General features: G+C 40.3%; 1 protein-coding gene across 1 annotated transcript; it reads left to right on the top strand.

Moving 5' to 3' along the window:
• The first annotated feature begins 535 nt into the window (after nucleotides 1–535).
• Nucleotides 536–18,934, top strand: LOC307021911 (tetraspanin-17-like). The gene is made up of 9 exons (XM_079654438.1): nucleotides 536–697; nucleotides 2,069–2,125; nucleotides 11,325–11,444; nucleotides 11,631–11,705; nucleotides 14,868–14,963; nucleotides 15,318–15,437; nucleotides 16,030–16,062; nucleotides 16,160–16,243; nucleotides 18,304–18,934. Exons 1-9 carry the CDS (start codon nucleotides 638–640, stop codon nucleotides 18,391–18,393), a joined length of 735 nt encoding a protein of 244 aa, XP_079510564.1. The 5' UTR covers nucleotides 536–637; the 3' UTR covers nucleotides 18,394–18,934.
• The last annotated feature ends 1,222 nt before the right edge of the window (nucleotides 18,935–20,156 follow it).

The raw sequence follows: 20,156 nt of genomic DNA, 5'->3' as shown, positions 1-20,156 counted from the left end.
TGTACGCAAATTGACGTGCTTGATGTGAACAAGCATTTTGGTTAAAGTTGCGCACATACGGGTACTTCTCAGGCATGCTGGGTAATCTGTGACGTTTCGCTCTCTCAAAAGTTTGGCCATTTTATCATCATGCGCCAATGAGCAACTCTCATAGGAATGAATGAGGCCCCGCCTCCCACGCTGTATCCAGTTCTTATTATACACCCATGCTACGGCCCAGCTGTGTGCGTCACTTTTTAGAGTCCCCTGGTTCCCGTTGTGTTTTGAGCGTCTTGCAGCGTTTTGTATTTGCAGCATTTTAAAAAGTAAATAATGTCCCAAAAAAAGTTTGTTGTTTGGCCTTAAACCGTCTTATCTGTTCACACAAAGCATATTCAATGGAAAAGATGCAATGAAACAAATGAGAAAAATGAACTAGATCAGAATCACTCTCACTTTTGTGTGAAGATCTGTTCTGTGTTGTGCAGATCTGTTCTATGTCGTGCAGATCTGTTCTATTTCGTCCAGATCTGTGTTCTCAGCATCATATCATATGCTCCTGCATACCAGCGCACACACACACACCCTCTCACACACACCCTCTGTGTTTCAGTGTCAGCACGCATTTCATCTCTCAGAGAAACTCTCAAAACTGAAGATGGGGAAAATTAACGGATGCATCAAATGCCTCTTTATCTTCTTCAATGTGGTGTTTGCAGTGAGTACAAACTTTTATGATTATTATTATTCCTCCTTTTTCTCAACGTTGTTTTGCGTTTGGGCTAAAAGATAAAAAGAGGGAAAAAAAGAGGTTAGGGTTAGAATTCGAAAAGAAAACCAAGTTAAATATTTAATATTAAGTGTCTGTGTTTAAAGATCAATTGATCGAAAGAAATCGAAATTGTAGTAATATGTTTTTTTGATTTATAAAAAAGAATTCTACAAAATGAAGATTGCAAGAAGTCACACACTTTGATGAATTAATATATATTTTTAAATTATTTCACTTGTTATTAAACAAAGATGGGGTTTTTTCTCCTGTTGGGAAAAAAAATGTAGAATCTAGAATTTATTTTTATTATGATGAAGACAAACAGAAAGGATAGAGATTTGCTCAAAACAAATACAAATATATATGTTTTTAGAATTGATTTGGTTTATTTATGGGTTTTTAAAATTCTTAAATTAAATGTCTTAATGTAAAAAAGCCTAAAACTTTGATTTAATTTAAAATGAAGGCGTAAAATGTAAATGAAAGTAGTGAAGGATTCTTTTTATCAGATTTCTACATCAGCGTTCCGTCATTTCCAGTAACTGCAAAAAACAAATGGCAGCTGGGTCGAGTTTCAGACGGTTTCTGTGTGTTTTGCTTGGAGCGCTGGAGAAAGGAAGAAGGAACTAAAGAGAGGGGGGTGTCTGAGGGGTGAGGGGCATTTAAGGTCTGTTTGTTTTCGACAGGGAGAAGAGAAAAAAGTATAAAACTGAACATTTTCACCCAAAAAATGTGGGAAACTGAGCAAAAGAATAAAGCTGAATCAGGTTCTAGAATAAAAAAAGCGCGAAAACATCAAAGATATTTTTGCGCCCTTCATTCCCCCTTTTTTATTTAATTTAGAAGGGTTGAAATGATGTTGTTCAGCTCGATCAGCAGGTCTAATCTTTGTTTGTTTTAGGCAGAAAGACTGATTGCACATTTCTTCACTTTCCCTGTCCATCACACCCACGTTCCTTCCTTAAATGCACCAGCTAATTGTATAATAAAAAAAGGTAATTTATTTACAAATTTCAAAAAAAGAATTGGGAGGAGACGGAGAAAGTGATTTTAGTTTTGGGGTTCTATCTCCCTCTAGTGTCTGAAGGCAGGAATGACAGAAACGGGTACACATTTCAGTCATGGATAGGTAGAAATTAAATCACAATTTGCCATTTGTGTTTTTATTCCATTTAAATATAGTTTAATTTACAATTGGTTTAATTCCTTTCTAAATTGTTTACATGTTGTCTTTTATCATAAATTTTCCAAAAATCTATATTGTTTGGCACTCTTCAGCCTCCATGGCGTTTTTAACATATTTTATTCTGTCCTCAGATACTCGGCGGCGCGCTGGTCTACGGAGCATTGAAGGCCACCCCCTTCAGCCACCAGGTAAACAGCAACAGCAACACAGATAGTGAATCCACAAAAAGTCCTACATTTTGGCTTTCGAAATGCAGACAGCATGCAAATTAGTTTATTTGCATTTTAACATTTAAATTGTCAGAAGTTTAAAAAGCCAAGATGAGCCTCTAACTTTATAAACGCCTGCCTTTTATGTCATAGATATCTCTCTGATACGTTTCTCCATTTTCGATCCTGGATACATTTTTTTCAGATTATTCCGACACTACATGACTGCAGGGCAAAGCCATACCTCTAAATGTTAACAAAAGTGAAACATAATTATGTATCTGCCTTGCGTCTCTGATCCAGAATAGCTTCTTGCTTGGCCAAGGCTACACTCTTCCACCAATTTTGATGAAAATGCTGCCTTGATTTTTCTGTAATCCTGCTGACAAACCAAGCAAAAAAACAAAAACTACTCTCCTTTTACTATAGAGTGGTACAGGGATGTCGTATTTCTGTAGTGGACCCTGAAGGTAGCATCTCCCTGGTTCCTTCAACAAAAAGCGGGGATTTCTCCTTTGGATTTTGGAATATGGACGAAAATAATCTCCAACAAACATTTACGAAATGTCACCAGTGGGGTATTTACCTAACAACCAAAAACACATTCAGAAAAAACCATTGACTTCCACTCCAGGGGACAGGAAGAGATACAACTGACCTTTCGCAAAGCCACGCCCCCCCTTGGTTACTGTTGCTAGTCCGACAAGCTGAGAGCCAGATGCGTTAAACAAAGCCATAATGGAGGGTCTCCGTAACGTCGGAGTCGCCTTAACAGACTCATTTTGGAGCAATAACGCAGCAATATCCTCCAGGTCCCGACAAAAGGGGCTACAATACGCTATGGAGGGTTATATCCACAGTATAAACATTAGAAAAGAGGGAGGCACAACATCAATAGAGGCACTTGCATACAGGTCGCAGTGCAAGAGTGAAAAACCACATGAGCTGTATGTCAAATTCGACGGAATTATTATTATTATTATTATTATTATTATTATTTTGGAATAAAACAATACAATCACAAGAGGCATTAAATGTTGTAGTTTGTCTAAAGTTAACTACCGTTTCCTTGGTGGCTTTCTGCATCCACCTTGTTGTTCCTTTGTGGGGGTCGGGGTGCCCACTTGTGCAGCAGGATTAGGGAAGTCGGCAGTAGGCTTTCCATTAACAAAATGCTACAAAGATTAAAGCAAAATATAAATGAATGATTGCCTGTTGGCTTTCTTGTTTGTACTTTGACCACAGGTAGACTAATAACGGAGCTCAGCTGTTCAGACATTATTATGCATCAAGTGATATACATGGTCAAAACGACCTAGAAGCACACAGCTTACAGCTGTAGTCGTGTGACTTTATAGACCCTCCAGAAAAACGCGGGCCAAAATCCTTAATTATGCGGGCTAAAATCCTTGATTGTGCGATAAAAATGCGGGGTGTTTATGTGATTTTATGCGGGGAAATTGCGGGAAGTTGCGTAATATGCGGAAAGTTGCGAAATATGCGGAAAGTTGCTAAATATGCGAACAGTTGTGAAATATGCGGGAAGCGGAAAAAAGGTGATTATTCTCCCGCACCCTGTTACTAGGCTACTACTGAATGAAAGGGAGCACTTTTAAAGAGTTGCTATGATAAACAAGCATACTAGAAGCAAGCTACATCACAGAAAGACACACACACACACACACACACACACATACACACACACACACACACACACACACACACACACACACACACACACACACACACACACACACACCCACACCCCCCCCCCCCCCCTCCTCCTCCTCATTCTGTTTTCATTTACTCGTTCGTTATCTGACCAGCTTCAATATTGTAGGCTACTCACCTCGTTTCTTGCAACCCTCGAAAGGGTTTTGGAGGTTGATGCCTCTGTGAGCGTGAGTTGCTTGGCTTTCTTGTCCGCAGCAGAAACCATTTTTGAATGTTTGAGCGAATCGAAGTGGGTATTCACAGTCGATTTCCTTTTATGCTCCAACACACAGTTGCACGGAGTACAGAACGGTTTCCCCCCACTTTCGTGCAAGACATTGGGGTACTGCTTTGCCCGGTCTTTAGCTGAAATGTTCGTGGGTAAATGTGATGGATTCGATTTGTTCATCTTGGTGTGTGAATTCCACACCTTCACACGACGGTGTTTGCCTTCTGTGATGCGCGGGCTGATGACGTTGCGTCATCATCATTACTCGTCAAGACGAGTTAACTTTTTTATTTTTTTTCTCAACTTTGTGTGGAAAAATGCGGGGATTATGCGGCTTTTGATAAATATGCGGACTTTTAAAAATCTGCGGCATTTAGCTGATTATGCGGGAAATTCTGCGATCGCAGAATCGCGTTTTTCTGGAGGGTCTAACTTTAGCTAACATTAGTTAGTGAAATTAGTTAATTAAATTAGTTAGTTAATTTGTGAATGTAATCTTTGCTAGCTAGCTAGCTACGTTAGCACGTATTTACCTTGGAGCAAACTTATTTGTGTTTGTTGATATTCGCCATATTCAGCTGGGCATGGGGCCTGCCGCATTTCTTTATCCACTGGCGGCATCTCTCCTCTCAGGTTTTGGGTTTAGGAAACGGGTAAAATATCACCCCCCCCCCCCTCTAAGTTTATGGGATATCTGCTATCCGATTTGCAAAGACCATAAGCACAACGCTTCACCATTTTCGCAATGAATTTGAACGCTAAGCTTGTCGGACTTCCACAGGGAGCCGCGCACGTGATCGAATATGATTGGACAGCAGGCATTTAGGGGCGTGGCTTTGCGAAAGGTCAATTCTGAGTCATTATAAGGTTTTAGAACATCTAGTGGTCATTAGAAGAACTGCTGTATACCTTTTTTTAGGTTAGCTTGTTTTTTAGCACTGGCCTTTTTTAGCTCGGTTCAAATGTGTTGATGGTTCATTTCATTGTCAATAAATCCCATGAAAACACCAAAAACCAACCATTTCGTTGGACAAAACATTAACTTCTCTTCAGATTGTGTTGAAATGCCGACCTTATCTCAACCAACAACCAAAAGCACTTTCAGATTACCATTGGCCTCCAGACCAGTGGACAGGAAATGCTAAAATGAGGAGTCATTTCCTGTGTTTAGGACTCTTTCTCTTGGCAGTGGAGGGGAAAGAGCTGCAGCCTTTTGCATCAACGTTAGTTAGTTATAGCTGAAGCTCACTTTATATCTTTCGGGTTAATTTATACAAAGAATCAAGCGTCATTTGGACTTTTTACAGAGGCTGTTCCCTAAGATATAACAACACTACTCTGGGTTTACTAGAAACATAAACAAACTACAAACGCTCCGACAGAAGTTGAACCAGAAACAGGGTTGTATTTCTGCCAGAGTTTGACGTCTCGTGTGTGATCTGCCAGATGAATTCTCTCACTCGTTATCTGCGTGGGATGAATGGTCGCTTACAAACATCTTTTACAACTCCTCCATTACGGGATGTCTCCTGGCTGCAGATTTACCGTAGCGTGACTCACAGAGTAAACCACTAAATGAGAGTCAGATGTTAACTACAAATAAAACCATAAGTTAAAACAGAGGTTCCAGGGTTTGTTTGTGTTGATTACTGTAAACAAAAATCGGGATTTTTTTTTTACCATTACACAACCTTATATAACCTCTTTCAGACTCAGGAATGTTAACTACGTCAAAGCTTTGAGTGAAAACCAAAGCAGCTGGTTTGTTACTTGGATAATCCTGCACACATCTGAAAACCCCGTACCTGTTTAGAGATGTTTAAAACAAGTCAAGGTGAAGGATGGTGATGTTTATAAGGAACGCCTGGCAGCTGCGTGAGACGTAGAGGAGGCTTTCAGTCCTTTTTTTTGTTTTTAATGCAAAGCAGATGCAGCCTTCAGGAGATTTTCCATTCCACCTTTTCTGGGAGACAGGATGATGCAATCAGAGCAGAAATCAAATTTGGTGTGGGGGAAACTTCGGTGTAGCAATGCAGGAAGAGTCATCGACTCAAAGGAGGCACGGGGAGAGCTGGAGCTCTGATGGCAAACACTGATGGTTTATTTAGAGCTTCGGCCGGAGAATTCACAAAACAAGTCCGAGAGCCAGAGGTTCTGACTTCAAGGTAGAGTTGCCACGTCAATTCTGAAGAACTCTACCCCAGACCCGTGTGTTTAGCTAGTTCAGAGAGAATAATCAACATGCTGCATAACAAGATAGAATCATAACACCTCTATCAGCTGATCCAACAAGCAGGAACAGGGAGACAGAGCACTGAGAGCACAGCACCAAGCTTACAGGTGCGTGTGCTCAGTCAGGAGAGCATGAACTGATGAACTGGGTCAAAGTTATGGATGGGAAATATTTCCCAACAGTTCCTCTCTTTTTATCAGTTTTGATAATCTAAAAACCTTAGTCTAATAATATTTTGTTCAATACTTAAATCAATGGGAATCTTCAGATTTGAGTGTGGACTTACAAAACATCAATTACATCAATAACAATCACATTAAGAACAACATCATACGATTGAAACATTCAATCACAATGATTGAGACAGGCAATCATAATAGAGAAATCATCTCTCATCAGTGTTTGGAGCATCTTTTGTCAAAAGCATAATAATGAACACATAACATCACAGATACATAATAACAAAAACATTTATTTTAAACTAATATGTTTTAACATTTACTCCTTAGTTAATCTCACTTAAATAAAATCAAAAATCAAAACCAGCTTGCAGTTTAAAGATTTACTTCAAGGCAATCACTCGTCAAAAGCATTTTAAACTCAGGATCATAAGAGATCCAGCTAAGGTAAGACATTCACACTGGTGATCTAATCAATCTGTATTCTGTAAAATTGCACTGTCTTCAATTTAGGATTATATTTACGTTAGCTTCATTGAATATTAAATCAAAAGACTGGCATGATAACATAATTACATTACTTACTATCAATCCTTATGTCATTTCATAATCTGAAGGGAAAAATTAAACAATTCTCAAAATGTTTAACAATCTGAAAAGGAAAAGTTAGGCAAATATTCAAAGACTTTTGTAAAAACCTGGAAAGGAAGAATTAAACATAATCCACTTTATAAACAATGATTTTTCCTTGAATTTATATCATTTCTTGGGGATTATTATTACAACAAATCCAATGTTTGGGTCGGTCTTCTCCTTCACCAGAGTATGAGCTCCTGTGCAAAGATAACTGTACGATGGCTCTACAAAGGCCGTAACACTAATATTAGTAGAAACGCGCCACTGTTTTAAAAACGATACATGGTTGTCAGCAGCGTTGGGACTAACGCGTTACAAAGCAACTACTTTTGCACTAACTAGTAGCGTTACTAGTTACCTATTCCCATTAAGTAACGCCGTTATAGTTACTGTGATTTAAAAGGGTGCGTTACTGTGTTACATTATGTGATGGAACTGAACCGAATCTCCCTGCGGATGTAATTTACAGGCGAATACAGCGATGTCCTCTCACAGTACCATGGAAAAGTGAAAGTAACCAGAGAGGAGTGATGATTGGTTAACGTGGGGTAACATTTCAGGGTAAGCCAATCAGAGACAGAGTTGGGCGGGCCTTGCCTTATGGGGAAAATACACACAGACGAACACTTGCTAATGCTAACACACACACACACACACACACACACACACACACACACACACACACACACACACACACACACACACACACACACACACACACACACACACACACACACACACACACACACACACACAATGGCAGATGCAAGTATCAGCGAGAGCAGCAGCGCATTTGCAACTTGGAAATATAACCACTATTTTCAATTTGTGATACAGTGGTACAGTGTATAGAAATGTGGTACAGTGGGACGCTGCAAAACTGGAGTGAATAGCCCCGTTTCAGCGTCCTGTCCCTCCACCTTGTTAGCACATAGCTGAGTTTCCATTCCCCAGAATATTGTGTTAATGGAAAGCCCTCAGCTGTGGGGCCGCAGCGATAAAGCTATGATACTCTCTGGTGACTCGTTCCGCGCAAAACTCCCCGCGAAGGGAAGATTTGCCCATGGAGGGTTGACACAGAAAGGGCCGATTATTTACTGAGGACCCTGAACGCACCGCCGCGCGCTCCACCCTAATGCTGTTCTCACCACTACGGTAAACAGCATTAATCGGAGTCTTTATAGGAGTAGTGTGTTTTACTAAGGTCCCTGAACGCACTGCCACGCGCTCTTGTGTGAGTGCGGGTTCCGCCATAATGCAGCCTTTACCACTACGGTAAACTGCATTGGAGTCTTTGCTCTAGGCGTGGCGTGTTCTCTGACAGTAATACGCCGGCCATAATGTCCCTGTACCCGCATAGCGCTCTCCTTTAGATAGCACTCCCTGCGGTTCATCCCTCTCATCTGCGCATGCCCACTAGCCACCTCCTTTACAGGAGCTACAGCTGGGGCAGTGAAAGGGGAATTTGTACGGTTAACATTGTGTGTAGGTGTAGCCTTGTGGAAACAAAAGACACTTAGATTTGGATACAGATCAACCTCATTCTTATTAGAAAACGTAGTGATCTGTGCATTATACAGGGAGGAGGTGGGATTCGCCCCTTCGTCCCGGGCGATTTTCTCCCCCCGCCAGTCAGGTGGCACCTCTCCCTTCATCTCACCTCTCTACTGAGGTCTTTGAACGCACCGTGGCCCGCCCTCGGGGGAGGGGGGCCGTGCGCGCCATCACAATGCCGTCTCTTTGAAACGGACATTATGGGGAAAAGTGGAATTGTGGAGAGAGATGACTCTGGGATAAATGCAATAGTCTTTACTGAAGGCATTTTTCCCACACACACACCTCACTCCAGAACTAGAGTTTATAAAAAGTTAAACCACCGTTCTCCTGCAGGGGTCCCTGAACGCATCGCTGCCACTCTCACGAGGGCGGCGCGCCCACGTATTAACGCTGTATTTCCCATTGTAACGGTGAAATGCATTCATCGGAGCTATTATACCAGGCAAGGTGTGTTTTCTGACAACAGCACACCGGCAATATCGTCTCTTGAACCCGCACAGTGCTTTGACAGCACTCGGTTTATTCCACTCACGTGCACACGCCCACCTGCTGGCTCCCTATACTGGGGTTTACAGCGGGGGCGGGGAGTGTGGGACAGTGTTCCTTCCTCTGGGGATGGGCAAGAAGCAGCCACGCTGCGACTACTCCTCATCCCGTGAGCAAGAAGATCGATCCAAAAGAGCCCTTCCGTAAACACGGGGTTCCCAGGAGATCAACTCGGTCCTCTTTGTTAAGCGCCACGCGGCGTGATATCCCAGGGACATCACACGGCGGGCAGCGGCAGCCTTTGATGAAGTAGGGTCAACCCTATCATGTGGAGTCCCCGGGGGAACCGGGCCTGGGGCAAGGCCCGTGGACCAAGCTACTTATTCGGCCTTGCGGCCCAATAATCGCTCTCACCTGGTGAGGCGGGGGCATCTCTAGCAATGAGTGAGTAGCCCACACACCCGCCGCCATGATCATCATCCAGGGAGAGTACAGCCCTGGGCGGTGGACTTTCATGGACGCCAAACCCGGAAGGAATGGCGAACGTGAATGGCACCGCCTCGGCCATATCCTGGTCCCCCAAACACTCGAGGCAAAGGTGGTGGGGATCGGCGCCCGCTATTTCAGCCAGGGCACGAAGGACGGGCCCGGGTCTCTAGCAGTGGGGACTCCCTGGAGGTATGATAACTCTTTCTTCTTCTTTCAAACGTCTCAGTCTCTCGTGGAATCACTTCCGCTGCTGAAGAGAAAAGGATGATAGTCAGGAGGCGAGGCCTCGTTTTATACGATGTGATGCGCGCGCATTCAGGTAGGCCCGCCCAAGGCCGGCTACGTCTATAGAAGTCTCAGTGAGAGAATGCTCGCAGGGTAAGGTAGTACCCATAGAGTCCAGTTGAGGGCGGAGCCTGTGAGAGATATAACTGGCTTGAGCGCGCTCACAAAATAAGTGCCCGCGCTAAATTAGTGCCCGCGCTCCAGCCAGTTACTGTGGGCTTACGAAAGGCAGAGCTCGTACCTGCCTCACTTCTCATCGCTCCCATGTAGCCTAGTTGTAGCGGAGCTTAGCAAATTTGCTGATTTTGACTATAAGAAGCGACTGGAATCAAACATAAATCCCATTTACAACACAGATCAGTGGAGACATTTTATTATTATTACTATTTAGTTTTTCTTAGTTGTTTTCCCGTTACATTGGAGTATGACAGGGGAGGCTCTGCCGCGTCGCTGATGGTTATAGCAAACGATACAATTAATATATGCTGTCTGCCCATCTGGATGTGAAGCCTTTGAGAAAGCCGCCAAAGATAGAGAAGTAAACATTTACATAGACTACAATATGATATAAAGTGTAGAAGAAGAATTGTCCACACCAGGATTTGATGGTATTTAAACATACTGATATACTTCACTCTTCAGTAAAGCAATACGTTTGCATGACGCATTTGCCAGAAACGCAGCTCTGAACATCGATCAGAACAAACTGTTTCTAATCTAAGCTAGCCTGGCTAAGTAACATATTTTTCTCGGATGTTGATCATGATAAATAAATCCTTTATCTTCAGAAGCAACATATTATTATTTGAAATGTATTAGTTTAGGATAGACCCCTTGAAATGATCCATCATGTTTCAACGGGGTGTTAACATGGTACAAACAGCAAGACAGTAACAAGGAAGCAAAAACTAAAAACGAAATCACGTCACAACACAACCAACAGACAAGACTACTACGATCACAACACAAACATTAAGGATACAAATGCGGACATTAATATATGTTCCTACCAATACAAACTAAAAAAAGAATAACAACAAAGTGATTTGTACTTGTGAATTGATCAATAGCATGTACAGGTAACAGCAAAAGAAGAGAAACATTTGAAAATAAGTTAAGCGTCCTATATTTTGTGGTAAATGATTCCAGTCTGAAGGAGCTTTGAACATACATGATGTTTTACGTTTGGGATTCTAGTTATTTGTACTTTTTATCTTGTTCCCTGTACAGCACTTTGTTCCACTGAAGTTGTTTTAAATGTGCTATATAAGTAAATAGAGATTGAGAAACTGAGGATGAACTATGGGCCCATCTGTGCTTAACACTTTGCAAAATGGAAGAAAGTTGACCTCGTGTTCTCCTGTTTTTCAGGTAACCGCGGTTGGGGGTCCGAGTCTGGCCTGGAGTTGGGTGTTTGCCCTCGGTGTCCTCATCCTCCCTGTCTTGGGAATCGTTGCCGCATGCATGGAGAAAGAACTCATCTTCAAAATAGTACGTACAAGAAGTCATGTTGTTTTGTTTGTCTGACTGTTTTTTACTCCTGTTTTTCTGGAAAGAGACCCTCGGTCCCCTGAAAGGCGCTATATCAATTCAAGTTATTATTATGACACTAATTTGTCCTTCTTTAGATGAACCACCATATTTAACAGGAGTGTTCTGACATTGTTTGATGAACAGTTTGCAGGCTTCATGGTGCTGGGAATGATCGTCATGCTGATCTTTGGCATTGTCGTCGTTGTCTCAAGAAACACGGTAATCTGTTTATCTAGCTACCTTCTTTCCCAATGCTATTTCTACCTCTGTGACTTTCTCTATATCTAACTGACGCCATGCTTATATTATCTATATCTACCTTGATACTAACGTGCTGTCTATAAACAACCCAGTCTTACGGCATTTCGTGTTATAGTCACGACATGTAATCGATTGGTTCGTGTTCACCAACAATATTTTCTCCTTTTTTTTGTGTACCTCCATCATTAAACGGTCAAATTCTACACATTTCTTATTCTATCTACATACATCTTAGAAGAGTATAATTAATGCGTATAATATCATTTAAAATAAGTGCTTCATAGTTAACATTGCAGGAAAGATATATATTAGACGTTAAGCATTTCGTCAAGCTTAATATTTATCTGTAGATACCCCCAAAGCTTTTTTCTTATTTAAAAGAAGACCTTAACCTAAAGTATTCTTTCATGTTTAAATAAAGGTTAATTCGTTTTTCTGTTTTGCACCTCCTCATATTAATATCTTTGTACATCCTGCACTAAACTGTTTGTAATTGTAGAGATCACTTACAGTATCTTCTTGATTCTTTATATTCTATATTTCTATCATTGACCTTCTACTTTCCGCCTATGAAAGGATGTACTCTTAATATTTTTTTAATCAAATATAACACATTCAACAAAACAATTAAATAACGTGCTTTAACCACTAGGCGGTGCGGGTTAAAAAACTGTCAAGTCTACACAACAACAGTGTTAACACAACAAATTATACTTTGTATTATTAGTGTAGGACACTTATGTACGTATAACATCTGAAGATGTGTAGTTTTATTCATGTTTTCACATAATTTGACAGGATATTGCAATACTATTTTACATGTTTTACTTCTACACAATAATACCTGATTTGTAAAACATCACAGACAGAAAGGTATATCCGTCATTTAATGGTAAGCTATTGAGATTCTGAATCCATAGATGTGTCTCCCATCACCCAAATCCCCTGACTATTCTCTCAACTCAGTATTTACATTCTTATATTCAAAGAAAATCAGTAATATCAGTAATATCTTTAAAAGTCCCTGTCTACCAGCTGTGCACTGCTACCTATCTGCCAATGGGATCAAATATAAAAGTCAGCTGAATTAGTGTTGATACTGCGAGGAGACGTATTGTGTAAAGAGAAATGGAAGATGTTCTTTAATTGTTGATATATTTATGATCCACCTCACATATCCAATTTCGGCGGTAGTTCTTCCAGTTTTTCCAAAGGTCTTCTCATCAGGTCTCTATAAATAGAGAACTACGGCAGATATGTCATATTTAATGCAGCCGAACCGTGTATTACAATGCCGTTATGTGATGACTTCCAAAGAGAAAAGAAAGCACACGCGGAATAAAGTTTTAAAAAAAAAGAATTATGTTTTCGGATTTCATATCGCATAAACACCATATCCCAACGTGCATTGCGGCTAAAACATCCAATCACCAAGCTTCAACCATAGCTGAGGATCTTGGGTAATCAGTTCAGTGGGTGTGCATTGCCTATGTCTGTTTCCGGTGACTTTATTTTGAAATTCAGTTGCTGACGGACGTAAAAAAAAAACGATATCATAGAATCAAACAAATAAATAAAAACAAGGATAATTGTGTGTTATTGTTGAGTAAATAACAGTTTGTTATTTAGAAAAGAATAACAAATTAGAAGGAAGTCAGACATTATACCATTTAAAATAAAAACAATGATCATGGCTTGATATTGAGTAAGAAAATGTTTTTATGAACCACATAGACCTTCCAAGACCCGACCGGACAAAAAGACGTGGTGCAGGCACGAAACATACTACCAATAGAAATACATTGCTTTTAAAATCGTTCTGTGACACGAAAAAAAAGGAGAAAATCGTTTTGGTGAACTCGAATCAACAGATTAAATGTTGTGACATAATACGAAATGCGGTGAGACTGGTTTGCTCTATTTGGATGTTACAGTCTGTCTATTTACCCCAATGCTAACATCTCTATCTATGATGCTAACATCTCTATCTATGATGCTAACATCTCTATCTATGATGATGCTAACATTCTCTCATTCTACCTTTATACACTCTGTCTAGCTACCTTGATGCTAACACTTTCTCTAGCTACCTTGATGCTAACACTTTCTCTAGCTACCTTGATGCTAACACTTTCTCTAGCTACCTTGATGCTAACACTTTCTCTAGCTACCTTGATGCTAACACTTTCTCTAGCTACCTTGATGCTAACACTGTATCTAGCTACTTTTGTGCTACAGTCTCTCCATTTACCCTAATGCTAACATCTCTATCTATGATGATGCTAACATTATTTCTTTCTAACTTGACGCTAACACTCTGTCTAGCTACCTTGACGCTAACACTCTGTCTAGCTACCTTGATGCTAACACTTTCTCTAGCCATCTTGAAGCCGCTCTCTATGTACATATGAAGGGCTTAATCTATGCTAGCCAAAACACAATTTTTCAAGTTTTAAGTGATTATAAATCCAATGAAAACATACTTCAGCATTTTGTATTTAAGCTTTTCAGCTAGTAGATGTTACAACTCGAACTTGATGCTAGTTTAAGTTGACTTTCCAACACAGTCTCACAGCATTTCGTGTTATAGCCACAAAATTAATCTATTGATTCGTGTTCACCAACACGATTTCGCCATTTTTTTTCGTGTCACACAGCGATTTTAAAAGCAATGTGAATAATAACAAATTAGAAGGAAAAAAAGATGACAAAAAATACAGAGGTCAGTATTCTGAGGCTTTGAGCCATTTCTTTTCGTCGCGGACGGCAAAGAAATCCGACATTATAGAATTTAAAATAAAAGGCTTAGGCTTAGGGTGAGATATTGAGTAAGAACATTTTTTTATGAACCACACAGCTTCTGGTCTTCCATGACCCGACCGGACAGAAAGACGTGGTGCAGGCACGAAACACACTACCAATAGAAATACATTGCTTTTAAAATCGCTCTCTGTGACACGAAAAAAAGGAGAAAATGGTTTTGGTGAAAAACGAATCAATAGATTCAATTCATTTCGTGACTATGACACAAAATGCCGTGAGACTGGTTGGACTTTCTTAACATTCTTTAAACCTTCTCTCTCGCTCTTGATGCTAATGTTGTTGTTTGTTTTATTATAGCTGAAGAACTCTTTGGACACCGCCTCCGCTGACGCGGCAAAGCCTTTCATGGAAGACAAAGAAATGAAATTGATTCTAATGAGTTTCGAAGAGGGTGTAAATGCACTTTAAAAATCTTTCAAATGTAGTCATTCCTGACACACTTAATATATACTGTATATATAATTTCCTGCTTTATATTTTGTTAATGTAAATTTGTATTTCAATGTGTATATTTTCTACTTTTGGAATGCTTTTTTATTTCTATTTGAAATGTTTACATTTTGTATTGTTTATTTCTAGTCTTTTCATTTCTCTAATGTACACTGCCTTGTCTTTTTATGATGCTGCAATGCAAACAAATCCCAAATCAGGATCCATTAAGTACTTAACCCATTAGAAGCATTTGAAATGGATAGTTCTCAGGCTGAATTCCCTCCTTGTGTAACCTTTTGTCTCGTATGTTTTCAGGCCCACTGCTGTGGTGTGGTCAGCTCCAGCGACTGGGGAAACAACATCTCTGACTCCTGTGAGTGCAAGAGGCAAAATACAGGATTCCCCTTTTCGTCTGGATGTAAAGCCAAACCTGCGGTAAGTTTTGTTCAATGAACCTGAAAGACCAGGTCTATAAAGATACTGTATAGGTAATCAGTGAGCCCCATTTAGTTCTCGTGCAAAAGTGAACGCCACTTTTACCTCACTAAATGGACCAAATAATCTGGAAGCTTTATATGATTTTAGGTAATGATGGTAGTCATGGATGGTTCTTCTGTCCACATAAGGAATAGATTCAGATACTGAATCCTATATCCCTAAAACACTATGGCAGTTTTGTTGTGTTTGAGTTTCTTCAAAACTCTAAACAGTGATTTTTACGAGGGTAAAACCACATTGAACTACAATTCTCAGTATTGCTTAGAAAGTGAAACTTGTCTGAGTAAAGCAAGAAGGAGTTATCATCCCAGGATCAGAACACAACATATACTCTTAAAGATGAACTGTTGCATTACCCAGGGTGTTCATGTATTTACAGGTTTCGTTAATACAGTAAAGGTTTATGAAGGGATTGGGGTGCCTTAAATGAGCTCCCCTTTACCATGTGTGGTTCACTTCTGTTCAAATGCATTTATAGCTGTTTTTGAACACTTGTTTTTGACTTTCTGTACCTTTGTTTTTCTTGCAGGGAGCCTCAGGCCCAGACCAGATCTACGCGACGGTATTCAATCAATTAACCAATTAACCAAGACACCATCCAGTTCTCCTTCCTGAGACGTTCCAGATAATGACCCTTTCTCCATCTTGTTCTCCTGCAGAGCTGCAGCAGTGCTATCTTTGTGTTTTTCGACCTCTTCTTCAAGATCATTATGGGCTTCTGCTTCACGTTTGCAATCCTCGCAGTAAGTTTCTTATTTATTCTTCTTTTTTGTCCGTGTTGATGGATTCGGCACCATTCAGCAGCGTTTTGTCCCCAACCGTAACACTAAAGTATGGAAATATGAACTTTGCTACAGCTCGGCTCAGGGCCGTGGGAAGTAGGGGTGCTGAGGGTGCTGCAGCACCCCCTGGTGGAGCACAGGGGATCTGCACTTCCACAAGATATAATAAAAAAAAAAACGAATTTTCAGCCTTGATGTAACAACATTCATAATTAAGTAAAGATAACACCCTTTTCACCCCGGTTACATTTTCCATTTGCCCTGTACGATGGGCGCTGTAAGTGATGAAAGTGGGGGATGTTGGCTTAGCAGGCGCCCGCAGCTCACAGCCAAAGTGAGAGAGATAGAGAGAGGGGATACCGCGGTATCGGCGGGGATTGTTGTTAGCTTCTGCTGCGCTAACGGATATAAGAAGCTGTTTCTACAATAATGTGGAGGGAGAGTCCTGTCCTGTCAGACTGAGAGGTTCAGTGAGGTAAAGGACTCTGAGGGCTTAGATAGTTCACTTTAGTCGAAGTTATCTCAGTGAATCTCAAACGTTTTGATCACAATTTATGTAAACAAATATTTCCAAGGCACACCTTTATAATTATTAGGATCAATAAAAACAGGTTTGAAATCATTGCAATGTATACTATAGGACAGTAAACCAAAAATATCGTTTAAAACTGGAGAGATTTTCTAAAATATACATAAATAAATAAATGTTAACTGGTAAAATAAGATATGAAGGAACAACAGAAATAAAATAAGTTACATGTATTTGTTATTGGCTATGGTAGGTTATTGGAAATGTTCACATACTTATTTGATTAATAAAATGCAAACCGATCTTTTTCATATGGGTGTTTTGAGTTGTACCCCCTAAGATCAGTCTCTAATTGGGCGCTCAAAGTGCACCAGATTGAAGCATTTTACTTTAAAATGATAAAAAAAATCTTCCCGGGGGGGTACCCCCGGACCCCCCTAGAGGATGTGAAGTCCACCCCCCCAATTAAAACATGTTATAATATATAATAAATTTGAAGCCTTGTTATATAAGCTGTCCAACATGTCAATATGTTTCTCTGTTTGCAGTGTATTGGTCTTTTGTAGAGGTTTTTCATTGCCAGCTAAAATCTTGCCTATCGGGCAGCACATTGGTCAGAACCAGCCCTGGTGTCATCCCCACAGCACCCCCCATTTGAAACATGTTCCCACGGCTATGGCTCGGCTTGACTTCGACACATTGCTTTGCTATTCCATTTCATTTAAGGTCTAACTAATTCATTGGACCTAAAGAATGCACTAGCAAAGCACAAAGTAATTTTTTCTCCTAGTCTGTTCTAAACGTAACATTTTGAGGTTTTAAGAAGTTGTTGTGTTTTGAGAGAAGTCAGCAAATTTCGCATGAACGCATGATTATAGGTTAATGATTATAGGAGATTACAAAAAAATAACCAAACCTTGGATACAATGATTAATAGGTTGGGTTTGTTCAACACAATACTTCCTGGAATACTTTTTTATTGAGTTTTTTTTAATTGTTTTGTTGAATTGTTCTGTTTTTTGTTTGAGTTTTTTTTAATAAGTATTCCAGTAATGTTTGTTGCAAGTTTTTATTTGATTGTATGTATTGTCTTTAGGTTGACTTAGAACATCTTTCCAGGGACTACAGATGAAAAATAGCCTCTTGGCTAAGTCTGGCACATTTACAGAAATGTTGATCAATGTGCACTGTCCCTGTTAAATAAATGAATAATAAAAAAATATATATATTAAAGAGGGGTCTGAATTGACCCTATTATTGATGATTGGATTTGATTTAACAGCAATGCTAATGTTGCTTTTGGATCTCAACATAACCAAAGTAAATGTAGAAATTATTGTTATTAATTCCGAGCAAGTTAGTCATGAGGTAAAACGATTCATGGGGTAAAGATAAGTGGATTTTAAAGCTGCTTACCTTTTTACTTCTCTCTTCTGCAATAGTGTCTTCTGATTGGTCGGTTTTTTTAACCGTCTTCCTGTCTTTTTTCCAGCTGCTGGCCCTGCTGATGAGCATCCTGATGATCCATCAGATCAGAAAGCACGACAGCGGAGGATCGTCCATGGCCATGAAGAGCTACTAGAGGAAGCTCCTCTCTTGACCTCTGACCTTTAACTGGAGGCCTTACTTTACCTTTCATATTATATCTTCTCCTGACACGTGGTTCAGGAAAACTGCTTTTTTACTTTCAGCTTTTTCTACTGTGGAGAATGTAACTTGAGTTGCAAAACATTTATTTTTTTAATCGCTCTTGTGTGTTTTGATCGTTTGCTGTGTTATAGTTATAGAATAGTGGTATTGGGTAAACGCCAGGAACTTCTTCTGGATCCAATAAACCCAGTTCCCACGCTTTATTTGTACATTTATGATCATCTAATGATTGCCAATTTAATCTTTAACTCTAAGAAAAATTACAAATGAAGTGTCCATATCTATGTTTCGATGGTCAGTGATTGTAAGACATTTCTGAAGTTATTAGTAAACAGTTTAAGGTGAATGTCGCCACCTACTGTCCAGAGTGTGTAACGTCATGCCTGAAAGATGATTACTCAACAAACAAACCTTTATTCTAGATATTAACCCTGCATTGTTGTGATGTTTGAATAAAGCCATTCGGACCTGAAGTTGTTATTCCCTGATCTTTAATAACCCTTTTGTGCTCCACTCTCTTCCCATTGCTTCAGTAAACCCAAAGCAGAAGAAGAAGAAGAAGTGACGTCAGCGGCTTCATTTGCGTAATCTTCCCTCAGGGAACTTATTGCGTTGTAAACGCGATCGGCTCTTAGTGCCATGGGGTAATAAGTGCTGGCACTAAGGGCAGCAAAGTACTTGGTGTGAAAGCGGCCATTGAGTTCTTTGAAACCAAAGAGGTTTCTCAATACTCAAATTTCCCCTCCTCGACTCCTCTCCTAGAGACTTGGCGCCGCCCACAGGAGATGTGAGCGGAGGACTGAGGAGGGGAACCGAGGAGAGAGGAGTGGAAGCAGCAGGCGGTTAGAGAAATGAGAACTCCTCTCCTCTGAGCGGTCATTTTAAAGAGACGTCCATTAATGATGACAGGAGGCACAGCAGCCCTCTGTCTGATGGACAGATGTGTTCATGACCACTTATATATTTACTTTGATTCATTCACAGTGCGGTGTAATGAGACAATACCAGGCTACAGATGCGGACACACACACACATATATTTATATCAATATATACAATTTCAGAATCAAACAAGTATGAGAGCACTCTCATAATAACGTAACACAATCAGAGACTGGATATATCCCCCCCCCCTCTCTGGTCGCTGAAATGGGGAATTGAAATTATGGGCCAAAAGTTGTACAAGTATTAAAAGTAAGCAGAGGACACCAAACCAACTGAGACCTGTCTGTCCACCGCGTCTACACACTGTACCACACACACACACACACACACACTACCACACACACACACACACACACACCTACACACTTCTCCAGATGTTCCAATGTGATCAGAGTAGATCAGGAACACCTGAGCAAAGGTATGAGTGCTAATGTAATCAGTTGCACCTGTGTTTACTCTGAAAGGAGAAACACTTTAGGGGCATGTTATTGTTCTTTTGCACAGACTATACTCGAACAAATGCATGCATGTGTTCTACTTTTGTGACGATGATAAGAAAATCAGCCAGTTTCCAAAATCTGTTGGGAAGCGTGAAACCAGAACGTGGGTGTATTGTCGATGTGTCCTCATACTTTAGGTCACCTTTTCTTCCAGGACAAAGCAGCAGACACTAGATGGCAGTACAACCCAGAGAACCGCGTGTTGATATCTGTATGATCCAGGATCAGACATTCATATCCGCGGATCATAT

The sequence above is a fragment of the Notothenia rossii genome (assembly GCF_949606895.1).
Source record: "Notothenia rossii genome assembly, chromosome: 10".
In the NCBI taxonomy this organism is placed as follows: Eukaryota; Metazoa; Chordata; class Actinopteri; order Perciformes; family Nototheniidae; genus Notothenia; species Notothenia rossii.
The sequence above is the reverse complement of the archived record's forward strand: the minus strand, read 5'-3'. Positions and strand labels throughout refer to the sequence as shown.